Source organism: Photinus pyralis, unplaced genomic scaffold (genome assembly GCF_008802855.1).
Source record: "Photinus pyralis isolate 1611_PpyrPB1 unplaced genomic scaffold, Ppyr1.3 Ppyr1.4_LG5, whole genome shotgun sequence".
NCBI classification, from domain to species: domain Eukaryota; kingdom Metazoa; phylum Arthropoda; class Insecta; order Coleoptera; family Lampyridae; genus Photinus; species Photinus pyralis.
The window spans coordinates 46,487,150-46,512,608 of NW_022170596.1; the positions used below are offsets into that span (position 1 = coordinate 46,487,150).

The following is a 25,459-nucleotide window of genomic DNA, read 5'->3' on the forward strand; positions in this document are numbered from 1 at the left end:
CGTTATGCATAACAATTATGATGTAGTTGCAGTTTCAGAAACTTGGTTGCAAAATACTCTTGATACAGATGCTATCAACATATCTAATTATAATTTTTTTAGGAAGGATCGAGGAAGTAGAGGAGGTGGAGTCGGAATTTACATTAAGTCTCACTTCAACTGTTCCGTTATTGCTATGGAAAATTCTGATAGTTATGAACAACTTTGGATAAAAGTTTTAGACAAACATAAGGTAGTGTATGTTGTTGGGGTGGTTTATAGACCTCCTCATGGTAATCTAAGCGATTTTTTGGATAATTTCGAAGAAGCACTTAGTACTATTATTTCAAGTCACGAAAAAGTTTTCTGTTTGGGTGATTTTAACATAGATCTCTTAAAACATGATGATAATATGGTTATAAAGTATCGTTCTATGTTGGACGTATTTGGTTTATCTCAAATTATCGAATGTCCTACTCGTATAGCTAAGGATTTTTTCTCATTAATCGATCACATCCTTGTCTCAGATCATAAGTCAATCTTGAGCAGCGATACTGTAAGCTCCAATAATTTCTCTGATCATGATTATGTTGTTTGCAATGCAGAATTGGACTACTGTCAAATTCATACGTCTATTTTTAGCTTTAGGAATTTAAAAGATTATGTGGGGGTAGCTGCTTCATTTGAAGATGCCTTAATGGAAGTAGCGTGGAATGATATTTATACATTACCTGATGTCAACCACAAGGTTGCTTTTTTATCACGTAACTTGCTTTCCCTTTTTGATGATTTCTTTCCCATTATAACGGTTACATCCCGTAAACCCAAAGCACCTTGGCTCACCGACAATATCAAATTGATGATGAAACTTCGTGATAATGCTTATCGCCGGTTTAAAAAAACGAAAAAGAATGGCCATTGGGAGTATTATAAATCTTTAAGAAACCTTGTAACATTCTCCATCAAACAGGAAAAGAAAGCTTATTTAAATTTCAAGCTATCCAATGGCGATAAATCATCTCTCTGGCGAGCCGTTAAAGACTTGGACATCTATAAAAAACATAATGCTAAACTACCTAACGAGTTAAACAAACCCGATGAAATTAATAGATTTTTTAATCAATCCATTTCTAATAGCTCTATTGCCACACAGAGCCAACATTTAAATTGCTATAATACTATACATCATAGCGTTAACGATAAATTTAAATTCCATTCTGTGAGGAAACATATAGTTATGAAAATTATTAACAATATTAAATCTAAATCGTTTGACTCCGATAATATCAATATTGAGATGATCCAGCTTTGTTGTCCTTTTATAATACCATTTATAACGCATATTATAAATGAATGCCTCTACACTAATACGTTTCCTTCACAATGGAAAGTGGCTTATGTCAAACCTATTCCTAAAATTACTAATCCTTCATGCTATAAAGACTTGAGACCGATTAGTATACTGTGCACTTTGTCGAAAATATTGGAGAAGGTTATGAAAGATCAAATAAATGAACACATTCTTAAATATAATCTTTTAACACCTTACCAATCTGGGTTTCGAAAAAATTATAGTTGCACCACAGCATTACTTAGTATTACCGACGATATCATTAAAGCTACAGATGCAGGATATCTCACAGTTTTGGTATTAGTAGATTTTTCTAAGGCATTTGATACTATAAATCATAAGCTTCTTTTATCAATACTGAATCATTACGGTTTCGATGTGTCTGCGGTACAACTTATTACCTCTTACCTTGAAAGTAGGCAGCATTGTGTGCTTATGGATAACATTAAATCTTCTTTACTTGATGTACATAGTGGAGTCCCACAAGGCTCCATTTTGGGGCCACTTTTATATGTCATATATTCAAATAATATCTGCAGGGACTTTAAAAGCTGTAAATTTCATCAGTATGCTGATGATACACAGGTATATTGTTCATTCCCACCGTCTGATACATCTGATGTAATAAAATTAATAAATAAAGAACTTGAAGTGCTTGTCCGAACTGCTACAAACCATAATTTATTTATTAATGCAAAAAAGTCCACTGTGCTGCTTTTTGGACGAGATAAAGCTAGAATCCAGAACTTGGATCTCATTAGGATTAAAGTGCAAGGATCGGTATTGAAAGTGTCGCACGATGCAAGAAATCTTGGAGTTTTAATGGACTCTAACTTTAAGTATGTTAGCCATATTAATAATTGTCTGCGCAAGGCATATTCTACTCTAAAGCGTTTGTATCCGAATAGACATCTTTTATCTACTAAAACCAAAATAACCCTAACAGATACCCTTGTTTTGTCACATTTTAATTATTGTGATGTTTTGTTTCATGCATGCATTGACACAGCTACTGCCACCCGTATACAAAGAGTGCAGAATTCTTGTTTGAGATTTATTTATGGCATTGGGCGCAGAGATCACATTTCACATAAGATGATCGAGGTGGGATGGCTTAATATGTCTCAGCGTAGAATGTTGCATTCTCTAGTTCTTTACCATAAGGTTATTATCACCCAAACACCAAGTTACCTAGCTGATCGTTTAGAATATAGAACGAGCTTACATAATCTAAATTTGCGCCATAGAGGTCTACTAAATATCCCTTTCCATCACACTGCTTACTTTGAAAAATCGTTCACATATAATATATGTAAGCTGTATAACATGATTCCGTCTCCTCTTAAAAATCTTCAACCTCTCGGCTTCAAAAATAAAATCAGACAATATCTGAAACTTGAGCTACCCAAATGAACTGGTGTGTCTTAAGATTTTAGTACTTATACTTGTATTTTTATTTTTGTTTTCTTTCCTCTCTTTGTATTCAAGTATTAATTTGTTTCTGAGTGCTAGCGTAATTTACAATTTATATTTTATTTTCCTATAACGAGTTGGGGTTACATGGAAGAACAGGGTTGTCAAAACACTGAATGTAGTCCCATTTCCCGTATACATTATGTGTTACTCATTTATATATATTTTATACTTATTTGGTTTTGGTATTATGTGGAAATAAATGTCATTATTATTATTATTATTATTACTTCGCGGCGCTTCGCATAATAATACGGAAGCTCGCGTGCTCCCGTTACACATCAGGAAACTTACAACGGTGAACAGGTAGGAAAACTAGAGAAAGTTAAAGAAACTCCCTCTCCCTCCCCCACCCCACCCGGTAGAGTTATATAACACAGTAGTTTTACTGACAACGGAATGTGGTTTCCCAATAAGGTCGGCAAGGTCTAACCTGGCTATCGACCCTTAAAAAGAATCTTCCAAGCAATTCAAATAACCCTTATTCGGAGCCAGTTGAATCTTTTCGCAAGCATGAGTAGCTATGGGTTTGAGTATGCCTAATGCACAAATCCAAAAGATCACTGTAAAACTAGGTAATGAAGATTGGCAGGATTGCATTCCCTACAACGAATTGTCGCTAGGGCTAGCAAGGCTAGTAGATTGCAACGCAATCGAAACTAAATAAACTTTAATAGGTCTGGTAAATAAAATAAACGTAAAAGGAATTCTGATTTCTGAAGAATAATGACACAATGATCGAGTCTGGAATAATACTTGGTGGGTAAGTGATCGGGTAAGAAAGCTCGTCAAAAGTCTCAGGTCAAAATCAAACTTTTATAGAGACAAGGAGCAACATAAACAAGTGGACATTTGAGAAGGGAAATTTTAAAGGATGGGGATAATATCGGGCGACATCTAACGGAGGAATTTTACAACAGGGTGTTTAAAAATAAAATTACTACGTTATCATTGATTTTTCTTACAAACTAAAACTAAAACCCCGTGCAAACTTTCGTATGATTCATTTAAAACTTTTGAACTGTTCAACGCGAACGTTATCATGGCTTATAACTCGGCTATCTATGACCGAACCTAATTCTCACTACTTTAATTTTTGACAACTACGCCCAACTATCATGCGGACCTGTTCCACCAATAGAACTCATTTTTTCTAGCCAATGAAACCCTTAGAAATCCAAATTGATAGACATTCGCGTGGACTGGTTTCCGTACAAACCAATCAAACGAAACGCTGAGCAACGCCCTGATGGTTGGATGGTACTACCAACTTTCACACGTATTTAACTGGCCAGGGCCGCACTCAAAAATTCGCGCAAATGTCAATCAATTAAAATTTCGGCAACGAGCTGCCGTTACACGGAATCTATGAGTGATAATTTTTCACATATGATGAAATTTAATTAGGGGTTTAATAAGCGGCGATGCTCAGATTTAGTACGAAATCCTATAATCAGAAAAGGACATTTATTCCATCTATCAATTTAATGTGAAACACGCATAGCACAATTTGACAATTTTAGTTATGCCTGTTTAAAGGTCCCATATTACTGTAGAAAATCAATTGAGTGAATACAAAGTAAGAAAAGTTAGAATTCTATTCTGGAGTCTTTAACCATGCAATAGAATAAACTATCCTTGTCTTCTAATAATACTTTTGGCGGACCAAATTGGACGATTTTTCCACCGTCCATGACAATGATCACATCCGAGTCAATCACAGTGTTCAGTCTATGAGCTATTGTTATGACAGTGCATCCACCAAATCGTCTCCTGATCGTCCTTTGAATAAGGTTATCAGTTCTAGGATCGAGATTTGCTGTGGCTTCATCTAATACTAAAATACTATTGTTGTGAACAACTGCTCTAGCCAAGCAGAGCAGCTGCCTTTCACCAACGCTCAATCCTGTACCAGATTCGGTAATTTCAGCGTCCAAAGTTTTAAAACAGTTCTTCATTTCGACTTCATCCAAAGCATCCCAAATGACTTTATCTTGATATTTGTAGTAGGGATCTAAATTTGTTCTTACTGTGCCCGAGAACAGCACTGGGTCTTGTGGGATTATAGATATTTTGGATCGCAGATACTTGATCGCCACAGTTTTAATATCGACATCGTCAATTAAAATCGATCCTTCGTAGTCATACATTCGGAACAGCGTCGAAACCAATGACGTCTTGCCGGCTCCAGTTCGACCCACTACTCCCACTTTTTGCCTGCTTTCTAAGTAAAAATTCACGTTCTTCAAAACTGGCTCTGCTTTGGCTGAATATTGCAAATGAACATTTTTGTACTCGATAGTACCTTTGCTGGGCCAAGTTCCCGGTTTACTACCAGTTGCTTCTTCAACATTAAGACTGTTGTATTCCAGCACTCTTTCAGTGGACGTCATTTGACTTTCAAGTTCAGCCCATTGCCGTATTCCATTTTGTAATAAGCTGGTGAGCCTAAATGACTGCGATATGGCTAATCCAACTTTTCCCGCTAGACTTTCTACAAGTTCCTATAGTCACCACTGCCATTAATAGTGGTTGTTACCTACCGGTTTTGAACAATAAAAATGATAGAGTTATAACGGCTATGTAAAAGGCGCATGTCATATCGACGTAAAAACCAAACGCTCTGGAAGCTACGATGTTCATGTAGACAACGGAACTGTACACGTCTTGGTGGTTATCAAACTCCTTTTCCAAAATTCTTTGGGCTCGACTGGCTCGAATTGTTGTCAGGCCTTCTAAGGTGGCGTTAATATAGCCGATCATTGGACTTCTGGCTAAAGATGAAAGGATTATTTCTTTGATATACAGAGTATTATTTTACTTACATGCTCCCTCAAGGCGCCGTAGGCTTCGACCAGTTGGCAAATACAAACGGCGAGCAAAATACAACAGAACCATAAATATTAGCGATGGAATAATGAAGTAGAGGTTTACGGATGAAACCACAAAGAATACGCCCAGCACTGACAAAATAACCTGAAAAATAATAAGTAACCATCTTTTGAAAGAGATACACATACGTTTAACACTCCATCTAGTGTGCCTGGCATTTGTTCGTCAATCACCGCCAAATCACGAGAGAAACGATTCAGTACATTTCCCGAGAGATTGTTGTCAAAAAAAGAGGTTCGTGTCCTTAAAATATTTGCCATTACCGAACTGTGAATTGCGCTTGATGCTTTGCAGCTGAAGATGTAAAATACGACGGCACGAAGCACGGTAAAAATGGATGCACCCAGCATCACAAATGAGTACGACTTGATCACTTTGTCATGTGCATCTTCTAACTCTGAATATTCGGCGGAATCGATGGTATTATTTAAATGAAAGCCGGTAAGGTCTTGTTCCATGTCGACCCAAAAGCTAACAAAGTAATCTGACCAGCTGTTTGCAACTTGAGCAGCAATGAAGAATAGTAAAACCGCCAACAACATTTTCCATCCTCCACCAGAAGCAAAATAAGCGAAGTATACGCTTCTATTTACTTGTCCAACTCGATTTAATTCTCTGTAATTGTCAGGGGCACTTACATCATTTTTCTCAGGTGAAATCGTGTTGGAAACAGTTTGTATCTCCATCTTTGGGTCACTTGTATTGTAACTCAAGTTTGTGTCAACTTCCTTATCGTCCCATTTAACAAAATTACTGAAGCGGTCACAGAATTTGACGCGACAATTACTCAAGACCATGACCACATCGTCCCCATCCAAGCGGAGTGGGCTATTACTAACCAGTACGCATATGGAATTTTTAAGGAATCCTTTGATGCATTCATCAAAGATATGTTTTCCAACACGATTGTCAACAGAAGACAAACAGTCGTCTAGTAAGTAAATGTCTGCCTCTTTGTAGATGGCACGTGCCAAATTAATTCTCGCCTTCTGCCCTTTGCTCAAATTCAATCCACGATCGGTAACTATAGTTTGATCACCATTCGCAAATGCACCCAGATCGCGCTCGAGCGCGCAAACCTTGATTACGTCCCGAAACCTGTCTTCGTCAAACTTCTCCCCGAAAATAATATTTTGGCGTACCGTCGCTGGAAACAACCAGGGCTCTTGAGATCCATACGAAACGTTTCCGCTCCTAGTTACTTTTCCTTCCGATAAACTAACGTCTCCAAGTATGGCCTTCAGAAAGCTTGACTTACCGGAACCGGTCGGCCCGATTATCAAAGTCAGTCCTTTCGAAATCTCCACATTAACTGCAGCCAAAACGGTCTCTCCTGCCAGTTTAACCGTAAGATCCTTCACGATGATTTCTCCTGCACGGACGTCGCGACAAATTGCTTCAGGAACTTCTTCCAGCAATAAAAAACTGGTTATACGTCCTAAAGACGCCTTCAATTCCGCCAGTTGAGTTATTCCCATTGGCATATAAGTTGTAAGTACAGATCGCAGCGCACCAAAGCAACCTGTGACGATGAAGGCCTTTTCGGCGGTAATGTGGTTTCCCAGAGTGATGTAGGTGATTACGCAGATGTAGAACGCGATACGTGATGACAGCTCACCGAAGGCCGACGCGAGTGCCTTAATGTAGAGCAAAATTCGTAGGTCTTTGATTTCTCGCCTGAAAAAGTGTGAGATTAAGTTTCCGCCAATGATTTCCAAGATGCTTACTTTCTCAGTGTGTCGAGCGACTTTGAAAAGAACTTCTCCCAAGTGTACAGTTTAATGATGCGCATCGCTGTTAATATTTCTTGGGTACTTTTGATTCTATTGTCAGTTTTTCCGGCAGTTTTTAGTCGGTAACTTGTGGCCAATTTTCCCAAATACACTAAAAGGTTACTATGGAGAATGAGCTTTTCCTGCTGCAATAAATTTGCGTTACATAATGAAGCGTAACTCGCAATTGATGCGATTAATTAGTTGTGCAGGATGGAACTTGAGTAAAAATAAGTAAGTCGCAATAGATACGAGTATTATCTAGTATTAGCAAAAATCGATTCCTTGATGACAATAAATTATAAACAACGGTTGTGATTTTTAAAAAATAATCGATTACTTTTCCAGCAGATTGCTTCACCAGGAAACTCCCCTGATAGATTCACAACCAGAAGTCAATGGAAAGGAATTGCTTCAAAAGGCTATAATGAAAATTCCCATGAAAAATGTGTGCCGACTGGAATATTTGCCCTTCCAGAAAATTTAAAAAGATCACGCCACACACGGTTGGCCTAACGAAACTGGCTTTCTCGAAAAAGATCATATTCCAAAAAATTCACATTCAATTAGTAGGGAAATGAAAGATTCGTTTACCAAAACTTGACCTCACTACATTTGCCGAAAAAATATACGTTGAAGGGCTAAGGGAAATTGTGCAGAAGGAACTCCCGGGAAATTCACTCTCGAAACTTCACCCTCAGAAAAATCGGCACCAGAAAACTTACCCCACATACATCTTTTGCCAAGGAATATATTCGCGTTTCCAGAAATAACTCAACAAAAATTCGTGTTTTTAGTATTATTGGAAAAATTGCCCCAAAAAAACTCGTACCTGAAAAACCAAAAAAATTGTTTTTATGCGTCCTCTCCCTACGAAATGCGTGTCCAGCAGGTGTCCGGCAGCAAGTAAAAATTACCTGCGACAAAACTCGTGTGAAATGTTCGCCTCTTGAGAGAACTATCTCACCAGAAAATCAATGTTCGGACACTGAGAAAAATTACCTCCAAGGAACTGTAATCATCGAAATATTTGTTGAGATTCACCATCAATAGATAAAAGCAATTACCCTCAGACACTCGCTTTCTTGAAGAACGTTATAGAATATTTTCACTTCCAGAAAACGCACTCTGTTAAGAATTTCACATCCAGTAACTCTCACAAAAAAATTACATTCATAAGAGTTGAGGTCATGAAACCCTCGCCCAGAAGAGCTACCCAAGTAATCAGAGGAATTCGCGCAGAAAAAATTGTAATACGAAACTGTTCAGCATGCGAGAAAAATTACCTTCAAGAAAACTCTCCCAACCAAGTTCGTCCTGCGTTCAACCCTAAACAATTCACGTTCTGAAACCGTAGAAAGTTCCCAAATGTCGAAATGTTTGTCTCCACGTCTTCTAAAACATTTGTCTCTCGAATAAACTTTTGAGTTCAATAACTAAGAGTAATTGCACCAAAAAAAGCGATTTGTCAAAAAAGATTGCCTTCTACGGACCATTTTCCCTTCCAGAAAATCCTCTTTCAAAAAATCCTCATCTAGTAAACAGGAACAATCCTCAAAGAATGTTATCTCCTATATATTTAGTTAACTGCCTAAAAAAAAGTTAGTTTACGCCAACAAAAATGGGACGATTGACATTTGATGATCTTGAAATTGAATTAAGAGATAACAAAAAGGGGGTCATTGATCTTTGGAGACGAGATGTTTTTAAGATTTACCTTAACCTACTTTTGAGCTTCATCTTCACCCACTTTTCAAGGTCACCACGGGGTAGAGAGCGACCTTGAACGATCCAGGTATGCCCGTGTTATCTACTCGTTCACGAAAGCGTGGTCTCAGAACATTTTCCCCAAAGAAAATGATCTTTCTCGAAAAGATTACGTTTTGAAACTAACGGAAGTTGCCACGTGGAATTCTCCTCATAATATTTGCTCACGAAAGCTCGCACTCCATTTGCATCTAACTAATCTCTCTCAGATTAAATTATCTCCACGCTGCACTTGGAATATCTGCCATCCCATGATACCCTACCAGAAAATAATTATGTTCAAGAACTACGGGAAATTGTACAGAAGGAACTCGGACTTGGAACCTCTTTCTCTAAACTTCTTTTTGAAAAATATCAAACCCAGAAAACTCATTTCACAAACATTTTTAGTTCAGTAATATATTAGCTTCATAAAAAACTTAAAAAATATTCGCGTTAAACAAATTGCCGCAAAACAACTCGCTCCAAAAAAAATGCATTTTCCAAAATATTCGCCCACCATGAAACTGCCCCCAAAGAAACTGGTATTCTAAAAGAAATTATCTTCTCCGTAATATTTTCCTTCCCGGAAAACCCTGTTCAAATATTCGCACTCAATAAATAGGGAAAAGGTTCGTTCACGAAAGCTTGGTGTCTGATCGTTCGCTCTAAGGAAAGCTATCTCCCTCCTCCGAAATGTTCGGGAAACACTCTCAGAAGAAATCAGCAAAGAAAACCTCGATCAGAAAGTTCACTACAAACATTTCATATTCAGAATATTCACTCAACAAAACATATCTTCCTTATGCCCTCTCAGAAAACTACAAAATCCCCGTCAAATGCTCCAAAGAAACTGGTATCTTGTAAAAAAATCTGTCGCCTACGAAATATGTGGTCCCAACAAACAAACTTGCGGGAAAATTTATTTGCGAAAAGTTCACCCCAGGAGAGATTCATTTTCCTAAATGATTTCCTTCGCAGTATTCGGAAATTCACATTCCCCAAAGAAACTTCCACCGAAAATCCATATGCGCTCTTCCATGTGCACCCTTTCTTGTGCATTCTCCTATTGCCCTCAAGAAACACTCTCCCTGAAGAAACATTTGTTTCCGGAAGAATATTGACCTTTTCAGAATACCTTTCCTCAAGAATTCCTTAAACAAGAGAAATTTCCACCTTTTCAGAATACCTTTCCTCAAGAATTCCTTAAACAAGAGAAATTTCCACCAAGATGATCACTCTCATAATATTCGCTTACAAGAATACTCTAGTCCCAAGAACTCCCGCCAAAAGATTCACATTCAGAAAAGAGAATGTGGCAACAAAAAGACTCGCACCCACTCTTAGAATAATTACCTGCAAAGAATCTCTTCCCCTCTCGGAATATCTACTATCTACTCACTCAGGAAATGCACCAAGAAATCTCTTTTCAAAAATTCATTTCACAGTTTACCCATAAGGAGACCCGAGGAAAAAAATTTAAAATTTGCCGCTCTCTTAAAAACCCGTTTCGGAAAATTAACTTATGTAGCTCGTCATCAAAACGGTCAACCTAACTTTAAAGAAAGATTTTACAGAAAACTTGTTTACTCGCAATGTTCGACCCAAGTAAATTCTCACAACTGTCCTAGCTGTGGAAAATTTGCTTTAAAAAGTTTGTCTTGGGAAAATTCGCTCCAAAGCAAATTTTTGTCCACTACAGAATAGCTGTACCTGAAAGAATCCGGATATTCTTCGCCAAGAGAAATTTGTCCCCTGCGGAAAATTCGACCCTTCAAACAATAATTGACCCCCAATATAACAACAAATGGCCTCGCAGAATCTTTTCCAAGACAAAATTTTGAGATCACCCTTCTCAAATAGTCAGGTCCAGAAATCAAGGGAAATTGCTCCTATGAAATTCTCTCCGAACAATTCGCCAAATAAAACTTGCTATAGAACTATTTTCTATGAAGAATACTCTCCCCTAATAAATTGTGCTAAATCCTCCTATCAAAAATTAGTCACCTTGAAAACTTTTGCCCTTAAAAGAAGACTGGCCTCCCAGAAATTTCTCTCCCAAAAAGGTTTAGGTAAATTGTATCTAACATACTTGTTTCGGAAAAGTCGCTTTACCCAAAAGGACCAAAATTCGGCCCAATTCATCCTAGCTGCTACGTGATCAACTCAATCCTGAGTTACAATTCGGAAGTACATAGGATATAATAGGTATTTTTTGCATGTTATTCGCATCAGAGGGCGAGATCTATTTTTCTGCCGTGGGTTTTCTCTGAATTTTCGTAAAATTGAATCGTCATGAACCGAATTTTCTTTCGGGAAAACTCAACTCTACCAGGTACGAGGCTTCTGGTAACCATTGGTTAAAATTTTGGTTTTAATTTCGCGTGTAAGTAAATTACGGCACGACATGGTCATTGTACTTCAATTTGTCCTTTGGGGCGGATAAAATCAAATGCGTTAGCTGTAGATCGACTTGTGGGACATTACTGCCGTTCTCTTCTAACTTCTTCACTACTTGGCTTGAGAAAGGAATTCGTGGTGGAACTCTTCTTATTCAGAGATGTAACGGCGTTCTGGTGATTAAGAACCCCAAGATCTTTAAAATCCCCATCTTTCTTTGCAGTATAAGAAAATTGGGTCAATCGGATATTTTTGTAAGGGTGAGTGAGTAGGTAAGCAGTGAACTGAGTGTTAGACCCAGAATGAGATACTTTGGAATATTATTAGTAGGTAATTAGTAATAAATAATAATAAAATAAAATGTCGCTTACAATTGATCGGTAACACAAAGAAAATCAAAGACGCTCCAGCGATGGCGGACACTCCAATTTGAAGATATGAAACGACCATCATGACACAAAACTGAGGAATTCCAACCACGATCATCAAGGCGTAATCTGCCGAGTCAAAAAACTGTAGAATATCCTTCGATACCAATGTCACCGCTTTTCCAGCATTGTACTGAGCGGAGAAATTCGTGTTCAATTTCAAACATTTCCTGTATATTAACGACGTAACTGCTACGCGTATTTTTAAACTCATAGTTAAAAGTCCCAGCAAAAATTGGTTGTTACAAAGACAGAGCAGTACAGAGCATCCACATAATCCGATTGTATACAATGTGGTTTCCGATTTAGTTCTGTTTGTGCCTGGTTCAAAGTAAGATGTTACTTTTCCCATTAAAATTGGCTCTAAAATGCTAGACAAACTTATATTAGAGTTGTAGGAAGTGACGAATGGCACTTACGTAACCAACGTCGTTTCGTATACAAAAATACTAACACCGAGACAGATATACATCAAGCCGTGTATCCTCAGTATTGCTTTTAGAAGAGAGGGTTTTTTTTTGGACACTTCCTTCCTCCATTCCTTTTCCAGACGATCGCCTAACGTCTTTGACTCGCAACCTCTAATTACCTCGTAAACATCACTATCCTCCAGGTCTTTACGTACACCTTTCCCGATAGTTTTATAAATATATCTATGGGATTGATTACATCAGTCGTCACAGTTTTACTACCTACGTCTAGCATTACCCAATGAAAAGGTGCGACAATAAGTTTGCAGCATCTCTAGGATTCCGTTTCCTTATTGGTCTAACTCCGCCGTTCATTTCTGTTTATTAACAACGTGATTACTGACTGTTATCAGCTGTTTACAGTTCGAATCAATTCAGACGTTACTATCATTTACGCCACAGTACAAGTTCTTTCTGTTTTGACTGGTCAAAAAATTATACAGGCTACTCCAAGGACGCACTACTTGTACGTTCTAGATTCCTTATTATCGCATTAACCTGGTTAAGCCTACCCTATTATTTTGAAACGCGGTAACTGAGCCGTTTATAATTAATTATGCGAATTTTTTGTTATAGTTTAGTGAAATTGGACCAAAGTTTGTTGATGAAGTTTTGGTACTTCTGAGGGGAGAAACTTTTTGCTTTTCATAGGTGGTGAGCGATAGTCATTTAGTACCTATTGACATGTTGCTCAATCTTTTCCATACCTCTAAACGCAATGAAGTTAATTTTGAGTGCACTTTGTAAGGGGAGACCGATTTCTTTGATTCGATTTTTTAATTTTGATAATATTGTATCGGTACTTCGTGGTGCGATTTGCAATTTACCCTTGTAGGGGCGGGAAAGAATAACTCTATCGCAGAGAGCACTGCGTGTCGCAATCCTAGCTTGGAGTTTGGAGGTCGAAGGGTGAAATGACACGATTTTGGGTCCTATTTTACCGATTATGACTTAATTCTCGATTGCGAGGATTTTACATAGGCCAGGGAAAGAGGAGGAGGAAGGGAGAGAGGAGATCCTGGCACAGTAAACGATGTAGGGGCAGTTTAAAGATGATTTTAATGGGATGATGTTCTTGTAATGGTTTTGCAAACACTCGATTCGTTATAAAACCGGAATTTATTAAAAAACGAACAGATTAAAAATTCAAGTTATAGGTTTCTTCTGTAGGTCCTTCAAACCGTGTACCGTTCGGGTCGTGTTTGTCCAGTCCAGCACATCTTGTCTGGGTATCTAGGGAAGCAGCGTTCCTATATAGACACAGCTCTGTGTTTGCAGTCAGAGCTGCGTCCATTCCAAGAGGCTGTGTGCCATTTTTTCCTCCTTCAATTAAGCACGGTCCGATATAGTAACAAGGCTGTGGACGCGAATGAATTCTTTATTAGTTTGGTAGTTGAAGTTTGGCCAAGCAGGTGGTCTCCTTCAATTTAGGGTTTTAAGTTGATTTGCTCATTATTTGGGAGAATTTCTTTAATATTTTGGTAATGTTACGTGGGCGAGTGCACCTTAAATACGGTCCTGACTTTTTAAATGCGTTTGAAAACTTAAGGCGCCGGTAAATCGTGGGATACGGCCTGCTTGTTTCAGGTTACCGGAAAGATTTTGTTTGTGTTGTAGTTGTAACTATCTGAGTTGCTGCGTAATGTGAGATTTGCAGAATAAACAGTAAGTTAAATCACATTGCATTAATTTATATAGCCGTCAATGAATCTAATTGGGGGCGTACTTGGTGGAAAATGTCAAGGGGTGTAAATCATAGAAGTAAAATAGTGGGAAGTTTGCAGTTCTGGGATAACCGTGAGAGTATTCGGGTCACTACAAATCCAAAGTTAAGTCAAACTCCTGTAAATTACCGTAGGATGTGTTTAATTTTCTAAAAAGTTCATTCGTGTTGAGCGGTAAGCGAAGTCAATTCAACCACCTGTAAATTACCATGAGGTGCGACCACGTCAATGAAAGTGGCCCGCTGACTATCGGGAACTGGCTGTCTACGCCACCGTACGACATTTTAATCCCATTATTTTTGTGGTTCAGAATGGAGATTTTCACCGATCTTAAACCACTGACCTTCACCATGGATCAACCTATACAGACAAGCTACATCCAGTACAACAGACTCAACTGACCTATATCGCCCAATTTACCACGGGTATTACGGCGTATGGGTCCTCTAACATTGTCGCTGATGCAGTTGATCTTCATACACCCGTGATCAAGAGGGAGACTGAACTTCTAGAACTTCTCATCGGCAGCACATCTCTTAAACTCCAGCTGCACAACGTGCCCGGCTCCGATATTCAGTTTGACTGTGAACAACAACGCCTATTCATAGACCTGTTCCTTACCTCTCGTCATGCCAACCCAAAAACTTTCATTTTTCAAGACCAGGAGACGTTTTCACAACACCGTTTGGCGACCTCCACAAACTCTATGCAGCGGTCCTTACTCTGTTATTTGCAAAAACGCACGTACGTTATTGCGCTTGCCTGGTGCTACAAAGAGATCACTGTAGTGCATTGAACTGTAATTTCAAAGGCCTCCTGGATCTTTCGCGAAAAAATATATTACCGTTTACTTATGGTGCGTTCTACCTGGGACACACCATTACGTGTCAAACTCCCACTACCGAAGAGTGGCGAAAAAACGGACTTTTTTAACGGGCAGTTACACAAGCAGCACTAAAATTCCTCCTTATACTAATAATAATGATTTCAGATCATGCAAAAAATAATGTTACGTTCTCACCTCAAAGTTTTTAAACAGTTTTCAAGGAGAATGGACCCTTTCCTCCATAACTGAAAAATTAAAAATCGATGCACCTCCAATTCAGATCACTTCATAGTAAATGAAGACAACACTAGAAATTTAAAAAAATTACGTATATCTAAAAGCATCAAATTCTACCTTTATCCCTTTGTAACAGGTTGCCCGAAATAACTAAAGTGACCACTTTTTAACTAAACTTAACTCTCCCTAGATTAAATAATACAGAGGGTTACAATATATCAAAACACTGTGCTAGTTCGCAGGGAGTTTACCAAACCCTTTCTCAGTTCTAGGCGCAAATTCTCTTGGTACAAATAAATCACCCCACGGTAATCTATAGGTTTTGACTAAACTTCGCTCGCGGTTCAATGCGAATGGGGCACAAAAATCAAACCAGCCTAAGGTAATAATAGGTGACCAACTGAACTGAAGTGACCGTTTCAAGCTAATTGCTTAACGGTTCTCTCCCAACAACCAACTCCTCACTTACTTTACTTTTTTTATTGACACCCATCACCTGACGTAAAACCGTTTCCACCAATAAACTAATTTACAAAACCAATCAGATCGCTTGACGGTAATAAACCCACAACAAAGGCCACTACCATCATTTAAAATTCCCCCTATCAAGACATAAATACAATCGGTAAAGAATAGAAGATAAAATCTTTCCAAACACCCTTCGTCCACCAAACACAAGCGCCGGGGTTGCGGCTAACTTGCTGTTGTTTAGTCACCTTCTACGACACGCAGTAGGGTTATTCTTTCCGACCCCTACACCGTCAAATCTGTGCATAAGGGTATGAAGAAACAATTAGTACGAAGTCGTCTGGAAAATGTCAATATAGCTCAGCATAAATTAGTCACAGTTGGAATGTGGAGTTCTAAAATCACCCGAAAAATGTTGTCCTTCATCTAGGCCTGAAAACACACATTACACCCACTTGAATAAAGGTAATTCTTAAACGCCCTCAATAAGAAAATTACAGTTGTCAGTAGTGTCAAATTTCAAAGGAGGATATTGGTCAACTTATTAACCGCACTATTTTGTTTCGGTCACGTTTTTTTTACAAGTAGGTTTACATAATATTTCTTGTTTGTTTCAACTTTTATAAAATTTTACTACAGATAATATTTACACTAGAGTTGTGTGTATATTGAGTGACATAATGGACTGTAGCGAACAGAAAAGGCGTAAACCAAATCCGCGTACAAAGGCAGGAATAATAAATATTTTTTTATTCAAGTAAGTAACTTGAGGCGAGTTAACCTCTTCACTAAAGATTTGTTAGGTATGTGTTCAATATTATTTACACTGGATCACGAAGAGACCTGAAAATGGAAGATATATACGATGTTTTGCCAAATTTCCAAGCTACTCGATTGTATCATCGCATGAATCGAGAATGGCAAAAGGAATTCATGAATTCCAAAAATCCGTCAGTTTTCAAAATCTTCCTCCGCATCTTTGGCCTGGAGTTTGCCTTATGGGGAATTGGCATTTTTATCTTCGAAATTTGTATTGCGGAGTGAGTATAGCGGTATTCGCTCCAGATTGAGTGATTAGGCTACTTTAGCTTGGCGCAAACGATTGTGATGGGAAAGCTGATGGCGTATTTTGAACCTGGAAGTAATGTTACTGTCAAGGAAGCTTCATTATATGCAGCTGGATTAATTGGGGCTGTTGCAACACATCAGCTATACAATAATACGTGCATCCTTGTAGTATGGTTGATAGGCCTGAAAATGCAAATAGCGTGTAGTACGATGGTGTACAGAAAATGTTTGAGGATTAATTTGGAAAATGAGAATATTCACGGAATGGCTGTGACAATAATAACTAAGGATATCGCGCAACTCTTGACAGTGCCAGATTGCGGACATATGTTGGTCTTATGGTTCCCCAAATTTGTCATTATACTTTGCATTATGTATACATATATTGGCGTTTCTGCATTTGCCGGCGCGGTGATTGTATTGGCCGCGGTACCAATGAATGGTAAGTCAAATGAATCGTTCATGGATCCTTGATATCGCTACAATACTGATACTTTGGTGTATGCCTGGCGTAGCCGCTGCTCCCAGAATTTAGATTTCCGACCCGAAAAGGTAAGCTTCTCCACCGGAATATCTGCATTAGATGGAATTCCGCTTCCTGGTGATGGCCTCGCCCGCGGGCGTTTCACTAGCCTCCATCCTGTTGTCTCTTCTCCTTCGTTATTGTTTCGCCCTTTCTTATTGTTGTCCTCTCCATGCCTCTCTTCTGTCTCTGTCTCCCCCTCCTCCTGCTGCTCTTGGCTGCTTGTGCTTATATCTGATTCTTCCTCCGCCTCCAGTACTCGTCTGCCTTCTTTTTTCATCTGGTGTTTGTCTCTGCTCCAGTCCTCCCATCTTTCTATGGGAATCCCCGCGCCCACCACCGTTTGCTCTATAGTGGTGTTTCATGTGAAGCAGAGCCGGCCCACCTTCCATTCCGAGACACGAAGATTCTTGGCCGCCTGCAGTATATGATCTTTGTTCCTCCTGTTTATATGCCCCCAGTACCTCAGGTGCCTCTCATCTTCAGTCTCCTGGTGATCATCTTTCCTCCTAGTAATTCCCTTATCTGCTTTCTTGTGAGGTTGCTGTTTTCAATCAGTATCCGTAGTGTCTTCCGTTCCATCCTCCTCATTGTTCGTCTGTTGCTCTTTGTTAGCGCTGAGGTGCTCACTCCGTACAAGATTGTCGCAGCTATGGTCGTGTAGCATTTTCAAGCTCTCGTATGAAGTTTCGGATTCCGTGTGTGGCTCTGAATGCTTTGTTCATTCTGTCTTACACTATGTCGTGCCTGCTGAGTGTGCTGCTTATGTACGCTCCCAGATATTTTTTTAAATTATTATTATTATTATTTATTGTATCTAAAAGAATTACAATGATTCCTTATTACAAGGGAACGAATGGTTAGTTACATTACAGCAACATAACACAAATTATCATATATATATATATAATCATTATAAAATATAGAAAGAAAATCAGTACTATTATATTGTAATATTTAGTAGATGGCCAGCAAAAGATTTCTAGACAGAACGATGACATAAGGTAGTAGTATTAAAGCAAACTAAAAAAAAATTATTTTATTTTATTTATTCATTTCTATATATCTTTTTATTCGTTAAGCAAAAAAGAACGCAACCTTACCATCGCGGTAACAAAGTCGCCGATGGAAGAGAGTGTTTTGAAAGAATTTGAACCCAGAACATTAGCTAGATCTATAAAGGAATTTATATGAGGTATATAATTCTTGCGGAGGCTATTATAAAATGGACATTCGAAGAACAAGTGATTTATTGTTTCTGGCTTAATGGTATTACACAATGTGCATATTTGATCCGTGTGTATTTTATGGGTGCTGTATTTATCCGAAATTTTAGCATAGTTTTTTGTGCAGAGACGCAACTGTGCAATTATTTTTATAAGGTATGTAGGACATTTTAGGGTAAGGTAGTATGGTAACCCCACGTAAGAAAAGCTAGTTGCAAATAGCAAAGAAGTCGAGCGAGACAGACTGTCTAGATCTTGCCTTAATAAGAAATTTCTATATGATTCAAGTAACTGATTAGTTAACTCTTTCTTATTTCCAGTATTAGTTAGACATTTGTCCCACAGATCCAGACTATCAGCTTCAACAAAGTACTGTTTCACTTGTGCTACCCAATTAAATTTAGTGGGACTCGGACTCGAACTACTGAGCTGAACGAGTCTATTAAAACATATTTTTGGCAGCCTATCGTTAGACATACCCTTCAATTTGAATAGCCATGAAAGAGCCGCTTTAAAGATAAGGAAACTTATTTTAACGGTGTTAGTCTCCAGTCTTATTTATAGTTAGGTGTATTTCTTGGCAACCAAAAAATGTTTTTGAAAAAACCCACCTGCGCTCGTTCGATATTCTCTCCATACCTTATCCCCATACACCAATCTTATAAGTAAGGGACGAAAGAATTATGCTAACATATAATTTTTTACGAGAAAACCAAGAATTCATTTTCGATCGATTAATAAGGGATGCTACGCTACCAAAGGCTTGTCTGGCTTTCAGTACAGTAGAATATGACATACCTAGGAACATGCCTGATGATGTAAACTCCACGCTCAAGTAAACAAACGACGGTACTATTTCCAGCTTGCTCTCACCCTCACCATAATATAGCTTATATCGGCAAGGTAACATAGAGTAACCACCCCTACTGAAGATCATAACTTTTGTTTTGTTGATATTTACTGTTAGACTATTTTCTGTAGCATAGTTTTTAAGGGTTCTTAATTTACGATTAAGGTCAATTTCTGAGTCACTTAATATGACTAAATCGTCCGCAAATAACAGCATTAGGGAACTGACATGATTGTCAATATTAATTCCGGATAAACCCGCTGAAGAGAAGTAACTTTCGATGTCAGCGATGAAAATTGAAAAAAGGAGTGGAGACAAAGATTCGCCCTGTAAGGCCCCCTCACAAATTTCGTATGTCTGACTAAAGCAATTGTTCGATTTTATTTTAAATGATGCATTTTCATATATGTTTTTTATAATTCGTATCAATTTTGCACTAGCGCCTGAATCATACAGCTTCCGCTAAAGTAAATTATGATTAACTGTATCGAAAGCTTTTTTAAAATCGACAAATGCAGCAAACACTTTTCGACCACTTAGTCTCAGATGACATTGAATGATGGAGTTAAGAACAAAAATGTTGTCAATACAACCCCTTGACCTTCTAAACCCTGACTGACATTCAGGTAAAATATTATTTTCATTGCAGCGCCATGTCAACCTTTCGAGGAGAATTAACGTAAATAATTTTGTACAGCAATTAATAAGAGCTATTCCTCTATAATTTTCAGGATTTTCCTTTGGTCCTTTTTTGTGCAACATAGTTAAAACTACTTCACTCCAACCTATAGGACACTTTTCAGATTCCAAAATTTTATTGTACAGGCGACAGATGTACAGAAGCCAATTGTTCGGAAGATTTTGAATGAACTCGTATGATATCCCGTCATTGCCCTGTGCTTTACCTTTTTTACATTTTTTGAGGCACTGGAGCAGTTCCTCTAAAGTTATTGCGCTATCAAATAAAAAATGTCCGGCATCAAAATAGTATGTACAGGATGGAAGTCGAACTTTCATGTTGGTATCGTAATACATTTCTCACTCATGAATGGAAATCGGACAGAAACTATCAAAGCGTATGAACTGGTTAAGAGTTTTCCAAAAAGAAACTTGATCTTTAGTGGCCGATAGCGCATCGATACATTTTTGATCAAACTTTTTCTTCTTCTTAGTAATAATTTGTTTATAGTATTTCTTTGACTTTAAATAGTTTAGTTTGGTTTATACCACCGTGGTTTGACCTGAAAAGTTATTTTTTTTACAAATTTTTAGTAATGACTGCAAATGCTTCTTCGCTTCTATACATTCATAATCGAACCACAGTTTATGATTACCTCCGAAAGACATTCTACTCTCGCTCACTAATCCCGTCGTTGAAGCTAACTGTGCCGCAAAAATTTGTATATATTGTGTCTCCTTTCCGTTCACATATGGAAGGCGAATGTGTATTAGCGCGCGGCTGAATGTCTTACGCACATATCACTTAAAGGTCAATTTCATAGGTATAATAATTTACGGAATGGTTATGGAAAGGATATGGTATGGAAACGTTATGTATAGTGAGAATCAACCTTAATTCTACCCGCACAAAAGCTTTCCAGCCCTCGAAATGCGCTATTAAGGGTTGCCCTCGCAAGTATACAAAGTCGTCAACTTGGGAGTTTAAATATCCGGGTTAAGGATGCTTGTATTTCGCCGATCGACAGGTTTAGGTTTCCTTTCATAAGGGTAATTTTTCTCACCCTCGCAGTATGCGTATTTACTAGCCCGCGCTACCTTCCGTACTTCCCGTTTATCTAGACATTCTACACTACCTGATTAATTGCCCCCTGTGGCCTGCGTCTCTCTATTCTATCTCTAGTTTAATTTAAATTATAACCTTAATCCTAATATTTAGCTTTTCGCCCTGTTGATTTGATTTCTACACTGTCTTGCCACAATTAAAACCTCGCGTATTATTCGTGTCTTGATAAAGACAAATTCTGCTAGGGCTTCAAGTGTAAGCCCGAATTAATCCTCCTCGCGTTCAAAATTTACCGAATTCTTTACTAAAGTAAATAAAATATACAAAGTAAACACAGAACTCGCCAGGCACATCCGCCCTCTTTGTCGGTCCCAACTCAACTCTTGATATCGCTACAATACTGATTGAACCTTTATTATTAATAGCCAATTTAAATAACAAACAAATACTAAGCCACATTTCCCCACTAGTAAGAAATTTTTGACAAATACCTACCAAATAGATTGCAGAAATTTTCTTTTAGCACTTTTGGGCAAGCTGATATTAAACTATCGACTGAAAACTGCTGCACAAACCGATCAAAGGGTTAAATTGATGCAGGAAATGCTAACAGCGATGCGAACAATCAAAATGCATAGGTGGGAAAAGTTTTTCTCAAAACTAATTGATGAACGTAGAACGTAAGGGGGTATACTAAAACACTCAACTTATCTTGAAAATTTCAGCAAAGAAATGCAACTGCTAAAAATCTTATTTTACATAAAAGCGATGATTTTTTCTATTTGTCAACTCTCCTACCGTTTCGCTTTTTACATTTGCGTGATTACGTACGTTGCTTTGGGTAACCACATAAGTGCAGAAAATGCGTTTGTGATTAACGGCTGTTTTGGAGCTTTTCAATCCCTTCTCACTGACTACCTGCCAAATGTCGTTCTACAAATGGCCGAATATAAAGCGTCGCTACATCGAATCACAAAGTTCCTTATGCTCCCAGAAGTTCCTTCTCATTCTAGTGAAGACTCGTTGGCAGATGGGGTAATATCTGTGAAGAATGCTACTGTCTCAACTGCAGGTGGAGTAATACTCTTGGACGGTCTAAGTTTAAATATTTGCAGAGGATTGACAGTGGTCACAGGGCCTACCGGTTCAGGCAAGTCGACGTTGTTAAAACTACTGCTACGCGACGTTCCGATAACTAGCGGCGAGATTATGCTTCCCGGAGAGGTGTCCTACGCGTCTCAAGAACCGTGGATATTCCCTTCGACGATACGTCAAAACATAATCTTCGGAGAGCCGTTTAATGAAAAAAGATATCAGCAAGTGCTTGATGTGTGCGCCTTAAAGCGGGATTTGAAGGTATTCCCAAATGGTGATCAGTCCTTTGTCTCAGATCGTGGCTCAAATTTAAGTAGAGGACAGAAGGTCAGAATAAACCTGGCGCGTGCGATTTACAAACGAGCTGCTATTTATTTGCTAGACGACTGCTTGTCCTCCATGGATGGGCGCGTTGGGAAACATATTTTCAATGAGTGCATCAAGGGGTTCCTGAAAAACTGCGTCTGTGTATTACTAACTAACAACTCTCTTCCCTTGGAAGACAACGATAAGGTTTTGGTTTTACACGGGGGGCGCGTAGAATTCCACGATTCTTTCAATTACTTTAAGCGGTGGAAAAATGAGGAAACAATTGAACTAGGTGATAATCAAAACGAACCATATAGAGAAATCGACGAAGCACAGCCTTTAATTCTAAATGAAGCCGTACCACCTAACATTTACCAAGAGTATAACAAAATAGGAAAAGTAAAAAGCTCCGTGTATTATGCGTATTATCTCTGTGGGGGAGGTTGGAAAATCTTTTTGATAGTCGCCATTTGTTCCATTACGGCTAACGCCGCGGCCAGTTGGACGGATTACTTCATCAGTTTTTGGTAAAACCACAAATTCCGGTCTTTTTTTCATTTGCGATTTTCAGGGTAGATATGGAGCAAGAGCTTTCCGGTTTTCGGACGAATCAAACCACATACTCAGCCGAATACAAAGATTTGGAAAACAGATATGACGTAATAATGGCCACATACTCGTTTGTAATGCTCGGTGCTGCAACCTGTACCATTTTAGAGGCGTTGTCATTTTTTTTATTTACAAGCAAGGCATCTATTAAAATACACAAGACTGTTATAGATAAAGTTGTAAACGCACCGATGATATTCTTTGACAACAACCTATCGGGAAATATTCTCAATCGCCTCTCTCGCGATTTGTCAATAATGGATGATCAAATGCCTAGCGTGTTGTTGGATTCTATGAAAGTAAGTGTCCTGCTACACTCAAACTCAATCTCAAAGGAAAGTTGAAGGTTCTTCTGTCTATGTATGGCGTGTTAATTATTGTCACAACCGTAAATTGGTATTTTATAGTACCATCCATTATACTAACTGTGATATTGTATACAGTACGCCGAATCTATATGAGACTTGGTCGAAGTTTGAAACGGCTGGAAGGAGCTGGTAAGTTGCAACAGAAGTCACGTTTCACGTATCTACACTTTTAGCACGAAGCCCACTAATAGGTCACCTAAACGCCACTTTAGAGGGACTCACCACAATTCGAGCAAGTAACTCTCAGGAAAGACTAATTGAAGAATTTGACAAATACCAAGATCTGTACAGTTCTACGCTTTATATGAACTTGTCCACGTCCAGAGCCTTTGGGTTCTCTTTGGACGCAATTTGTAATGTGTACATTACAATAATAGTTTTTTCATTCTTGGTATCAAAAACAGGTAAGTAACACAACCCCTTCGCAATTATCCTGTTAAACGAAACGTGTTTAGATAGACTAGCCGGTTTAGTTGGCTTGGCCATTTCACAGTCATTTTCTTTAATCCGGTTACTGACATCGGCTGCTCGACAATGGGCTCATCTAGAAACGCAGATGACATCGACAGAGAGGGTTTTAGAGTACAGAGATATAGTCGTCGAGGTTCCCACGGGCGCCAAACCAGACAATTGGCCAAACATCGGGACTATTAAATACGAAGGTGTGACTTTGCAGTATTCGAGTGGTGGGGAGGCGGCATTAGAAAATATTAATTTTTACATTGGACCCAAGGAAAAAGTCGGTATTGTTGGAAGGACTGGTGCAGGAAAAACTTCAATTATTTCGACTTTATTCCGAATGTACGACTACGAAGGAAACATTTTTATTGACGGTATAGATATTAAATCAGTGCCGATCAAATATCTCCGTTCTAAAGTGTCGATCATACCTCAAGACCCGGTGCTCTTTTCGGGTACAATCAGGACCAACTTAGATCCGTACTGCGAATTCTTAGACAAGGTACTGTGGGATGCATTAGAAGAAGTGGGGATGAAAAGTGCGTTTACAAGTTTGGATGCCGAAGTTCTATCGGGAGGAATGGGTTTAAGCGTAGGAGAAAAGCAACTCTTCTGTTTGGCAAGAGCCATCGTGCACAACAACACTATTTTAGTATTAGACGAAGCGACTGCCAATATCGATCCAGAAACCGATACTCTCATTCAGAGGACAATCAAACGGAAGTTCTCAAATTGCACAGTACTTACCCTTGCGCACAAACTGCGAACGGTAATAGATTCGGACAGTATTATTGTTATGGACGCGGGTGCGATTTGTCAATTTGGATCGCCCAAAAATTTACTAGATGACGAGCAAGGTTTATTTTACCATATGGTTCAGCAGGATGGATTGGTCAGGTCATAAGTAAGAAGTTGGTCATAGATAAATATCTGTGCGTGTGCTTGCTCGGGACGTTTGTATTTTGACGTTCAACTCCAAATTCAGAGTTCAAAGTTTGAATTTCTCCTTTCCTTAATAATAACTGCATAATGCGTTGGCAAACATTTTTAGATTTTAACCCCCTCGTATAATGTTATTTAAATCGGTTCACAGGAGGCGCTGTAATAAACACGTCAAAATACGTTCCATGGAAAACTCAAAAATCATTAGCATTACTTTTATACAAATTCCCTTGAAAATAAAAAAAATAAAGACCAAACGACTTGGGATTACATTTGTGACGTTAAATCGTATTAAATAAACTGAATTACGTTTGCGTTTATCTGAACACATTTATCATTAGGATTTTCATTCAAATTCTATATTAATTTATATAAATTTTTCAGTTAGGATTTGAAACTGGTTAATGGTTAATTTTATTTAAATTTTAGCCTATAACGTTTGCATCATAAATAAAGCAGGCGATGTATTACCTGCATTTGACAATATCTATTCATATGAA

General features: G+C 38.4%; 2 protein-coding genes across 2 annotated transcripts; one reads left to right on the top strand and one right to left on the bottom strand.

The window, feature by feature from the left end:
- Positions 1 to 4,337: 4,337 nt before the first annotated feature.
- LOC116170587 (probable multidrug resistance-associated protein lethal(2)03659) lies at positions 4,338 to 12,843 on the bottom strand. The gene is made up of 8 exons (XM_031487087.1): positions 12,750 to 12,843; positions 12,461 to 12,694; positions 11,985 to 12,412; positions 7,423 to 7,579; positions 5,824 to 7,372; positions 5,629 to 5,779; positions 5,347 to 5,577; positions 4,338 to 5,297 (listed from the first exon to the last, which is right to left on the bottom strand). Exons 1-8 carry the CDS (start codon positions 12,824 to 12,826, stop codon positions 4,393 to 4,395), a joined length of 3,732 nt encoding a protein of 1,243 aa, XP_031342947.1. The 5' UTR covers positions 12,827 to 12,843; the 3' UTR covers positions 4,338 to 4,392.
- On the top strand, positions 12,653 to 25,220 carry LOC116170588 (probable multidrug resistance-associated protein lethal(2)03659). Its single transcript, XM_031487088.1, has 11 exons — positions 12,653 to 16,231; positions 16,277 to 16,350; positions 16,406 to 16,523; positions 16,570 to 16,806; positions 16,855 to 17,276; positions 21,701 to 21,857; positions 21,903 to 23,108; positions 23,153 to 23,489; positions 23,537 to 23,687; positions 23,732 to 23,962; positions 24,014 to 25,220. Exons 3-11 carry the CDS (start codon positions 16,447 to 16,449, stop codon positions 24,919 to 24,921), a joined length of 3,726 nt encoding a protein of 1,241 aa, XP_031342948.1. The 5' UTR covers positions 12,653 to 16,231; positions 16,277 to 16,350; positions 16,406 to 16,446; the 3' UTR covers positions 24,922 to 25,220.
- The last annotated feature ends 239 nt before the right edge of the window (positions 25,221 to 25,459 follow it).